Source organism: Epinephelus lanceolatus, chromosome 2 (assembly GCF_041903045.1).
Source record: "Epinephelus lanceolatus isolate andai-2023 chromosome 2, ASM4190304v1, whole genome shotgun sequence".
Taxonomy (NCBI): Eukaryota; Metazoa; Chordata; class Actinopteri; order Perciformes; family Serranidae; genus Epinephelus; species Epinephelus lanceolatus.
The window spans coordinates 23,933,639-23,944,876 of NC_135735.1; the positions used below are offsets into that span (position 1 = coordinate 23,933,639).

General features: G+C 43.2%; 1 protein-coding gene across 4 annotated transcripts in view; it reads right to left on the reverse strand.

Annotated features, from left to right (window-relative positions):
• The window catches only part of dennd5a (DENN/MADD domain containing 5A), a 44,127-nt gene extending 40,960 nt beyond the window's left edge, over positions 1–3,167 (reverse strand). For all 4 annotated transcript variants that reach the window (XM_078175511.1, XM_078175508.1, XM_078175510.1 and 1 more), the window contains exon 1: positions 2,918–3,167. In XM_078175511.1, coding sequence (XP_078031637.1) covers positions 2,918–3,017 — 100 coding nt within the window. In that variant the 5' untranslated portion in view covers positions 3,018–3,167. The remainder of the gene's footprint in view (positions 1–2,917) is intronic.
• Between the last annotated feature and the right edge of the window lie 8,071 nt (positions 3,168–11,238).

Sequence of the window (11,238 nt, forward strand, 5' to 3'; positions counted from 1 at the left end):
TGTTCTTGATATGGCCTTAGTCTGGTCACTTACATCTACCTGTGCTCTGCCCATTTCTTTTCCAAATTTAAAACAAAATTGTGCATGTTTCTTAACTTTTAATTTTGTGCATTTCAAGTAAATCTTAACTCAACTTGTAAACAGGAACTTAAATTAAAGGAAGTAAAAAAATAGGAAGTACAGAGACTTTGAAAACTAAAGGGATTTTTGGTTAAGTCATTGCTTTAAAGAGGAAAAAACTTTCTTTTTGAAACAACAACAACTCTGCAGGCCTCTCACTGACTGCTGAGTCACGATAAATCACACAGAAAATGAAGAAATAGACTCTTCTCTATGAATCACGGGGTTTTGGACAGCTGGCATACAGAAACCTTTTTTTTCCTGACGAGACTATAAATCATTAAAAATGGCTGAACTAGTTGAACTGTTGTCTGAAGCCATAGAGTACAGACGCAGTGACCTACTCAACAACAGCTTATAGGCTACACCTCAACGCAGATACTCACAGCAGGCTTAAAGCTAGTTCATGTTAGCAGCTTTGCATTTGGATTGTCTGCCTGACTGAAGCATCTCGACTGCAAACATGAGCAAGTATTTTGTGATTCTTTTTAATTAAGACACATATCATTTGAATGTAAATGCACTGACTAGTATATAATTGAGTTGAAAATATGTGACGCCTTTAATGTAGTCGACCTGTTTGCTCCTTTAGACATTTAAGAGTTCCCCGATGATATTAGTCAGCTGGGGTGTTGCTGCGGGAAACCCTTACATTATTTGGTATGTGAAATGTTGGAGCAGCCCGACATTTACATAAACTCCAAAATGACACAAATCTCCTCTGACAAAGGTGTAAACACTGTTATTTGGCAACACAGCTCCCATCTCCACTGATGTCTTGGCTCTGCCACGACTCCCAAAGGAGACAAAGACTCAAGAGTAATAATAATTACATCATTTTTTCCAAGGTGGAAGCACCTTGAGGGTGAGCTATATCAGCAGCATGACCTCAGAAAGAGATAAATAAATACATTTCAGTCACAAAAGCCTTCAATCACACTGGTAAAAGGTGTGAACATTCAAGATAAAATGCGAATTTTCTTTCATGTGACAACAAGGAAAGTAACAAGATTTTTTTTTTGGCAAAGTTGTTTTGGAGACAGACAAAATGGATGTGCATGTCTTTGTTAGGACCTGCTCTTTTGAGATGAAATATGCAGTTATGGTAACACATCCCGTCACGTGCCTTTTGTCAGTTGTCATGGCTACCCAACCAGCTTCACAGAGTGACTCTGTTCATGTTTGGGATTAGCTTGTCACTTTACTGCAGCTTGGTATGTTGCATCTTGGATTCAGTGTCTTAACAATTTCTCACAAGATGGTAAATCCATGTGTTGCCTCCAAATGTGTCTTCCAACATGATGGGAACACGAAGCAATGACAAAGTTTGGAAGAACTAGTATTCCCAACTGTGTAGGCTGACTGTCAGATCTTAAGTCCCTAATGTCCATGTAGCCTTTCCATCAGAAATTTCAAGTTAATTGAGTCATCACAATCATTAAACAGAAGATATTTTATCATGTGTAATATCTGACTGGTAGGGGTGGCTCATATGGATATAATCCCTATCACAGTGTATGTAATTTTATATCAATATATATCATGGTATAGTAAATCTTCTGGAAAATCAACCGGTTTAATGGGTGTTTTGTGTAATGAAGTGAAATAAACACCTGGAAAGATAAGAACGGGTATCACTTTGATGTGAGGATCATACCCACAATGGCCTAATAAACCCAGATATATCAAAAGGGATAAGTACCACAGTATTACCAGTAATAAAAACAGGCAATAGACAAAATACATTATCTCATGATATATCTACTGCCCACCCCTACTAGTTGATGCTAAAATGTATTATCATTTATGAACAAATATACATTCATAAAGTCAGCTGACCAAGAATGCAGTATGAAAGAAAAACAGCACTGTTGCAGTGTTGTAATATCCCACAGCTCATGCCCAGGGACCCTCAGGCCACAGGTCCACATGCAGATATATTGGCAGATGCTCTCTCTTTTCTTTGCATCATGCTCATGCAGGTAAAATGATCACAGAAAGGGTCAAACCTCCAGAATCAAACAGGACCCAGGTGTGTCACAGCCCATTGTACTCCTATTAGATGTTTTAGCTATTTCTATAATTGTTTGTGAAGGGAAGGGTGTGCCCTCTAAGGAGGTTACTTGAGGAGGATGGCTGCATGCACAATGTGGATCTCTGGTGGATGCTGAGGATGTCAGGGGTCGAAGGGTGGGGTGGGGGTCGCATGGTACATTTAAACCCTAGGGAATATGTTAATCTGGCCATGTGTGTTGCTACCTTGATACCCGATCCCATCTAAATGCCCCGCTGACAGCTAGAAGCCACTGTGACAACAGCCTCAATTGTAATAACATTATATCGACATCAATATCACACCATCAACCAGCACCAAAGTCTGGAATAACTGCAAGAAAATGTTGCTGACATTAGATATGTATTACTGCGCAGCACCAACATCAAATCATTTTGATGTATATATGGATATGAAAATCAGGTGGGGATTTATCGACAACCTTAGAATTAAAATTCATGCCAGAGCGTTAAAGAGACACAACAAGCCAGTAATCCTCTCGCTTGTCATCCAGCAGTACAGACAAACAGGCTGAGAGAAGATAAACTAGGCCTGACGTTATGTCCGCTGTGTATTAATCTTAACAACATATTTTAAACGTTACACGAATAAATGAACGACCGACACATTAAAACAGAGTAAAGGCTAAATAATACCGCTGACATAATGTATAACACCCCTGTTTTCCTTCCTTATTTGCTACAGCATCAGCCCGACATTTACCCCAATGGCTAATGTGCTTACCGGACAGTTCGTCGGGTTCCAGCCCGCTTTCGGTGTCGAGTCCGCAGATCACAAAATAATCTGCGAACCGGCAGGAACCGGAGCTGAAGCCGGTGGTCATTTTGAGACTGGTCCGGTGGTACCCTTATCCCCCCAACAGGGAGCATATTAAAGGAACTCGGAGAAGTGATTTCTCCCTGCCATCACGGATGCTAACGTTACGTTACTGCGAAGCTCGAAAATCAGTACCGATACTAAGCTACCTGTTCTGCTAACACCATGGCTAACACCAACGGTTATGCTACATCCTGTAGCGACCCTTCACAATAAAACGTCCTCTCCGTAAACAAGAAAAATAAATAAATACGTGTTTTACCTGTACGTAGCTTTTCAAAAACTGCCCAAAAATAATGAGGGTAATATATAATATCTATATATATATCTATATATATATATATATAGATATATATATATCTATATATCTATATCTATATCTATCTATCTATATATATATACATATATATATATATATATATATATATAGCTATAGATATAGATATATAGATATAGATATATACATTAAGTAAGGTAAGTATGTAAAAAATATAAAAATAAAATATGTATAATGTGCTGAATATGTTAAGTGTGTAAAAAATATTCAAAAAACATTTGTGCTTTATGCTACAATACAGTTATAAAACTAGTATGTTAAGTGTGAAATATAAAAATACGTATGTAATGCAAAAATGTACAACACAATAAGTAGGATTAAGAATAAGAAATATGTACAATATGTGTAACTAGTAGTAATTTAAAGAAAGGAGAAAACAACTACAGACCTTTATATTTTAAGTTTCATTGTGTACTGACTTCGTTTTTCCTTTTTTATTAGAGCACACGTGATATGTTAAAAAAAAGGCCTCTAACTTAGTGTTTATATCCATATAGGGTATTTAACCCTGTCTTAATGATTTGATCCAATATTAGCTGTTGAGACCAATTATTGTTTTATTTCGATGTAAATTTTCATTACTTCCGGTTTCTCTCTCACTCTCTCTGGCTTTACATATCATTAGAAAACGAGAAGGGTATTATGCAGTCCTGCAGACTTCTCACTTCACTTCACGTTACACCCACTTCACAAGTCACGACCACTTAAATACGCGACACGCCCAGTTCAACACAAGATAAAAATATATTGACTAAGGGGGAAAAAAAAATTAACATCCAGGGGGTCCGCTTGCAACCCTGTATCAAGTTTTTTTTATACATCTGATGTGATCCCATGGCAGGATGGTCTCTAGTTTGGGTTTGGTTACAATAGGTCTAATCTATAAACTGTATAAACAATGGTCGTAGCTACCGTGAAGTTATCCATTGGTTTGTGAACTACCATTGTGCTGTCCTTCAGCACAGCCAGGCCTGATCCCTGTTAATACAACTGCTCATGCCTGGCCCTCAGCAGCACCTCCAGTTGGTAGATCGTCATCAGCCCGTAGGATGACCTCACCATATCCTGATTACTTCCTCAGACCAGTGCACTCAGTGAGCCCTGGGCCCCTCAATCCACAGCGTGTTGTATCTCAGCAAGCAGCACAGAAAGACATGACGTACCTGCCAGCAAGCTCTCAAAGCTTTCCTGATCGAGCCCAGGCTCCACATGCACAAGTGGCTGGTTTCCAACCATGGGTCCCACCAGTCCAACTACAGGCACTACGTAAGCCTCAGTATGTGCAACCTCAGCCGGCGCCGCCTGCACTCCAACAGCCTCAGTATGTGCCACCTCAGCCTGCGCCACCTGTACTACAACACCCGGTTCCGCAGTATGGTCCATTACCAGCACACAATGGATAATCACATGCTCCTCAGCCACCTACTCTTGTAGGTCCAAACCCTAACTTGTTAGAAATGATGGTCGCATCTTCCTATGGCATCCCTAAACCTAAACCTATAGTTTTTTTAGCTCAGGAAAAGAGAGTGATTTTGCCCTTCTGAAGAAAGGACTGGACACTGTTCTTACCTCACAGTCATTTGTCAGAAGACTACAAATATCAGATCTTGTTAGATCATTTGAAGTTTCCCAGTGCATTCCAAGTAGCTAAAAGATACATGACCCTACGTGTTATACCAGTGCCATGTGGGCTCTTGAGCAGAAGTACGGACAGCCCAGGCAGTTAGTACAAAGTGAGCTTAGTCCCATCCTGCACGCATCACCCATAAAAGCAGGTGATGCTCAAGCCGTTGAAGACTTCGCCCTGGCTGTTGCCAGTGGGGATGCTTACCACTATGGAAACCGAACTTCACTGTGGTTCCCACGTAGACAAACTCGCTAAACTTCCACCGAGCTATCGTGATAGCTTTGCTGAGTACTGTCTCAACCGAGGTATCATTCTAACTGGATCCAATCAAACCTACATTCTCTTTGACCTGGCTGAGGGGTAAGAGCGGAAGTCCCGAGCCATACAGGTGTCCAGGCAGGCCACAGAATTGTACACCCCAGACAAGCCATACTTTGACTGGAAGGATCCAAAGCCACCCGAAACCAAACACAAGAGCAAGTCTACTTCCATTTATGATGGGCCAGACCAAGCTACATCACAACAGCCCACCAGTGTTCAAAGTGCAGCTCCTAAATCCATTGCCACAACCACAAAGCGAGAGCGGTTTAAGCTCTACTTTCTGTGAAGGGACAGAGCATTACCTAAGTGGATGTAGTGACTTTGCCAAGCTAGACATCACTGCTGTGTGCTGCCTGGAACAGAGAGAATAGCAAGTGCTGGAGTTGTGGGCGGAAGCACTCTGCTCACCACTGAACATTAAAGAAAGCCTGCAGTACTTGTGGAGAACAGCTCCTTGTATTGCACCACCTTGCCAAGGCCAGAGAGCAGAACCCCAATATCCTTACTGTCAGTACTGCATCCAGCGTGATTGACGTCGATCACTCTCATTACTCTGACAGAGTGATGCTTAAGGTTGTTCGAGTTAAACTTCATAACTGGAAGAGAACCATGGACACCTTCACGGTACTGGATGATGGTTCCAAGAGGATGATTATACTTCCTGTAGCAGTCAAGTTCCTCGGCCTTGAGAAGACAAAGAGCCCATCCCAATACCCCCCCTTAGCCCTACCCCTTGGCCCACCCTTAGATTGGTGCGTTCCCACGAGGGGTAGGAGTGTCCCAATTCCTTTTTGCATGTAGGGGCAGGGGGTATAACGAGGGGTAGTGGGTATGAAACTAGCCCTTCGGAGCGAGGGATTTCAGATGTTGACTTGCCAGCAAGGGGTAGACGTTGCCATGGCTACCACCGTGCAAGAGACGGAAAAAATTCATACATCTACGTATAATTTCGCAAATAAACATGGAACTTTTGTAAAAACGTTTTCGAATAACTATGTATTTGTGTAGAGAACGGGATCGGGATGTCCTACAGCTACATGGCGGGAGCATATCTTTGGAGGTGTCCACAGCCCAGTCAAAGGTGGAAAATAGGATATTAAATGCCTTTACTGCTGACCAATTGACATTAACCGAACAATCCTGCCCCACAGAACTTCTCAAGAAGAGATACTGCCATCTTCATGGACTTGCCCTCAAGGCTTTCAGACGGTTGAAGCCGATGATCCTGATAGGGTCCAATCACCCTCACCTCATCACCTCTGTTGGTCCTGTACTCCACGGCCCACCATGGGAGCCAGTGGCTGGCCACACAGAATTAGGTTGGGTACTTCAAGGGCCTGCCAGTATTCTACCACAACAAGCAGATGAAAGTGTTTGAGTTTTTCTTCCTTCATCACTCGGACTCCAGACCTCTACAAGAATGTAGAAAGGCTTTGGCAGCTAGACATCCTACCCTTCAGGAACAAGAAGGAGGTGACATGCTCAAAGAAAGACCAACAGGCCATGGATATGCTGAAGTCAAGGACCATTCATGTACCAATATGGAGTTCAGTGATACGCTACCATGTTGTTGAGGAAAGAGTTTACTTGCCTTCATGCACCCCGAAAGGCAGTCATGGCTCTTCTTAGAGGACCAAGGTCGCACTGATACACATAACCAAGAGATCCACAATTGTGGGAGACAGTCTCCTGCTCTGGTTTTGACACAATCTCCTGCCCTGATGCTGGCTGGGAGACAGTCTCCTGCCCCGATGTTGGCTGGGACAGAATCTCCTCCCCTGATGTTTCCTGGGACACAATCTCCTTCCCCAATGTTTCCTGGGACGCAATCTCCTGCCCTGATGTTTCCTGGGATGCAGTCTCCTGCCCCGATGTTTCCTGGGACACGATCTCCTACTCTGATGTTGCCTGGCACACAATCTCCTCCCCTGATGTTTGCTGGGACACGATCTCCTGCCACAATATTTCTTGGGACATGATCTCCTGCCCCAGTATTTCCTGGGAGATAGTCTCCTGCTCTGATGCTGGCTCAGAGACTATCTCCTGCTCTGATGTTGACTCAGAGACAATCTCCTGCCCCGATTGTGGCCGGATTCTTGCTGGGAAATAATCTCCTGCCCTGATTCTGTCTGGGAGACAGTCTCCTGCCCTGATGTTGGTTTAGAGACAATCTCCTGCCATGATTCTGGCTGGGAGACAATCTCCTGCCCTAATCTTGACTCAGAGACAATCTCCTGCCCCTGATTCTGGCCAGATTCTTGCTGGGAAATAATCTCCTGCCCTGATTCTGGCTGGGAGACAGTCTCCTGCCCTGATGTTGGCTCAGAGACAATCTCCTGCCATGATTCTGGCTGGGAGACAATCTCCTGCCCTGTTGTTGTCTGGGAGACAATCTCCTGTCCTGATTTTGGCTCAGAGGCAATCTCCTGCCCTGATGCTGCCTCAGAGACAATGTCCGGCCCTGATGCTGACTGAGAGACAATATCCTGCCCTGATTCTGGCTGGGAGACAATCTCCTGCTCTGATGTCATCTCAGAGACAATCTCCTGCCCTGATGTTGGCTCAGAGATAGTCTCCTGCCCTGATTCTGGCTGGGAGACAATCTCCTGCCCTGATTCTGGCTCAGAGACAATCTCCTGCCCTGATTCTGGCTCAGAGACAATCTCCTGCCCCGATGTTGGCTGGGACATAATCTTCTGCCCTGATGCTGGCCTAGACAGTACCTTTTTCTCTGCTGCTGGTTGGGGTAACTTTTTTTGCTCCGTTGCTGGCCGAGGCAGTGTTTTAATCCTTTTCACTGTCAGGTTCTCAGCGACTTTTTGCTCTTTAGCGGCCACAACCTTCGTTTTCCTCTATGCCATGGCTTTCTTTGTTTTTTCTGGGACCACTTTAGGCTGTGGAGCAGGAATTTCCTATCACGACGACGTTGCTTTTCAACTTGTTTTTCCCTTTATTTTGATTTGTTTTTGTTGTCACAATTTTTGTTTGCGCTGTTGGCGAGAGCAGTACCTTTTTCTCTGCTGCCAGTTGGGGTAGCATCTTCTGCGTCATTGCTGGCTGAGACAGTGTTTTAATATTTTTCACTGTCTGGGCCTCAGTAACCTTTTGTTCTCTAGTGGCCACAACCTGAGTTTCCTTCTTTGCCACTGCTAACTGTGCTTTTTCTGGGACCACTTTATGTTGTGGAGCATGTATGGTGTCCCAGGAATTTCCTATCACGATGACGTTGCCTTTCAACTTGTTTCGACCTTTCTTATTTTGATTTGTTTTTGTAATCGCAATCTTTGTTGACGCTGTTGGCGAGGGCAGTACTTCTTTCACTGCAACTGGGTTGGTCATGGGTACCTATGGTTTGACAGACAGAACCACATCAGGCTGTGGTTCTTCAGGGACCACAGTAACGCAAAAAAAAATTCTGTGCCTTTTAAGCAGAGGAAACTCATTTACATCAAGCTCCTGGCAGTCAGTCAGATTTTGCCGTTGATTGTTGTTGTTGATTTTACTGTCAGTCGCAGTTGATTTCAACCAGGGGTTCACTGGCTGGGGCTCTTCCTTCTTCTCTGCTACTGGCTGGTGCAGAAAGTTCTGCTCTGCTGCTGGCTGAGGCACTATGTTGTGTGCAAAAGTTGTCTGGGGCAGTAAGTTATGTGTCATTGCTGCCTGGTGCAGTAACCAATTCACTGCTGGCTGGTGCAGTATCCAGTTCACTGCTGCTGGCAGGGGCAGAAAGTTCTGCCCTGCTGCTTGCTGGGACAGTATGTTTTGGCCCTTTGCTGGTTGAGGTGGTATATTCTGTCTCATTGCTGGCTGAGGCAGTATGTCCTGTCTCATTGCTGGCTGCGTCACAGCTACATGTGGTTCCACAGGTGCCACAACCCTTGGTTGTTTGGGGGCTAAAACCGGTGGTTTACTCTGGGCCACGTCAGGCTGTGGTTTATTGACCCGTGCAATGTGGGCAGCAGGTCCTCTGCGCCAGGTTCTGCCAGTAAAGACGATTGCGTTTGTCCTACCTGTGTTGTTCTGTTTTGTGCCAGATGTTTCCATTTTAAAAACGTTTCTGGACGATTCGGTGTGAGTACGTTTGTGTCTCGAAACTGTGTTTGTCGCCAGTTGTATTTCATCTCTGTTTATGTGGTTAGTCTTTCGTACTTTGTCCAAAAGTTTTGTGCAGAAAACTCTAAAGTCTGTCGTCACTGAAAAATTATCTAACTTACACTTCCGGGTCAGCTGCGACAGTTGCGATTGTTTTGAATTGCGGAGGTATGTGAAATATGCAACTTTGTTTATTTCTGTTGTCATTTTTCAGCCGTAACTGTAACGTTTAAGATTTAAAGTTAAACACGGTGGTCCGACCTGATGTTCTGACGTTTTTGCTAGATAGAAGTTTACTTGTAATGAAATACAGCACGAATAAAACAGCCTTTCCCTGTCTTACACAATTCTGTCCTTCATCAAAGGTAGTGTTTTTTCATAAGTGAAATGTTTTCATAAGTGAAATGTTTTTCGGTGCTCTTGTTAATATACTGAAAATGCATTTCACGTAATTGGGGTGATTATGTGTTTTAGGTGCTGCATCAGTCAGCCACAGTACCAGACGCCTTATGAAATGTCTTCACTGGTGTCCTGCTGAACTTCTTATACATCACTGGGTGCTGAGAGGTTGCGGACACAATGTTTTCCATTAGACATCATGTAGAAGTACAGCTTGTGAAAGATGATCACTGAAGGTACATGCAGTACTTAACCTCACAGGCCACTGCTCAGCAGGTGTTACAATATCACCACCTGGTGGCACCAAACCTCCACTCACCCTCTGTCAGACTTGCTATGCACAGTGTACAGTCATGGGCGGTTTATGAAACAATGGGCCCCTGGGCAGAGACATGCAAAAGGCCCCACCACCTTTCTTACACAGGAGCAAGACACACATACTTTGAGTTGATTTTGACTCTTTTTTTTTTTCTTTGTTTGTTTGTTATTTTGCATCTGACTGTAGTCATTATACATTTTTTTGTGTATCTCTTTGAGGTCTTTTTATGCCTCTCTGTGGTCAGTATGTTTTGATTTGAGTTTTGCAGGTGAAGGCTTGTGGGCTCCTGACACTTTGGGCCCCTGGGTCTGTGCCCAGTAGGCCTTTTCAGAAATCCATCCATGTGCACAGTGTATGATAACATTATTTCATGGTTTAATAAACACACTGAAACAGAGTGTCCCAGGAATGAGTCCTAAAACTTGGAAATGACTTAGCAATTGACCACTCACGGTTCCTTCATCTTGAATTCAGTGGGCTTTTTGAGTGGGTTTTTCGATTCAATGTCTGAAATAAGGTCTGTGGTCAACGCAAGCTTAAAAGACTTTAATGATTTGTACTGACATAAAATATGTCAATACCCCACTCTGGATTTTTGAAGCTTTGATGTGACTTAAAAAAGACAATGACAGTACATTGTAGTGTTGTTTGTTTATAGGCTAACGTTAGCTCTTTACTTTTGGCAATTGCATTTAGGCTTCAATAATCTTGAAAGTGGTGTTCACTTGAGAAGATTATCTTACTGAACAAAACATGTATCATGGATGTTTGTTTGCCACAGTGTGTTTTTGGCAATAATCCAAAATCCAATGGAAAAAGTCTGATAGGCCTTTTGACGAGGGAATCAGTGTAATGCCAACTTCTGCGTTGGCATACAGAAAAACGTCATACTTGTATTGCAACCACTTCTGGTGGTCCCACAAAGCAAAAGAGAGCCCAGTCTATTCACAAGCTCAACACATAATTGCTGGAAAACCCTAACTTTGAAAGACTCCCAAGAATTGCATATTCATTATTTATCTATCAATTTTTAGTTTTGCCTTCACCAAAGTCTATAATGCTTTTTGACAGTACCCTGCTGCAGCGTGCTCAAACATGCTCTCTTTACAGATAACTCTCAAAACTCAATCATA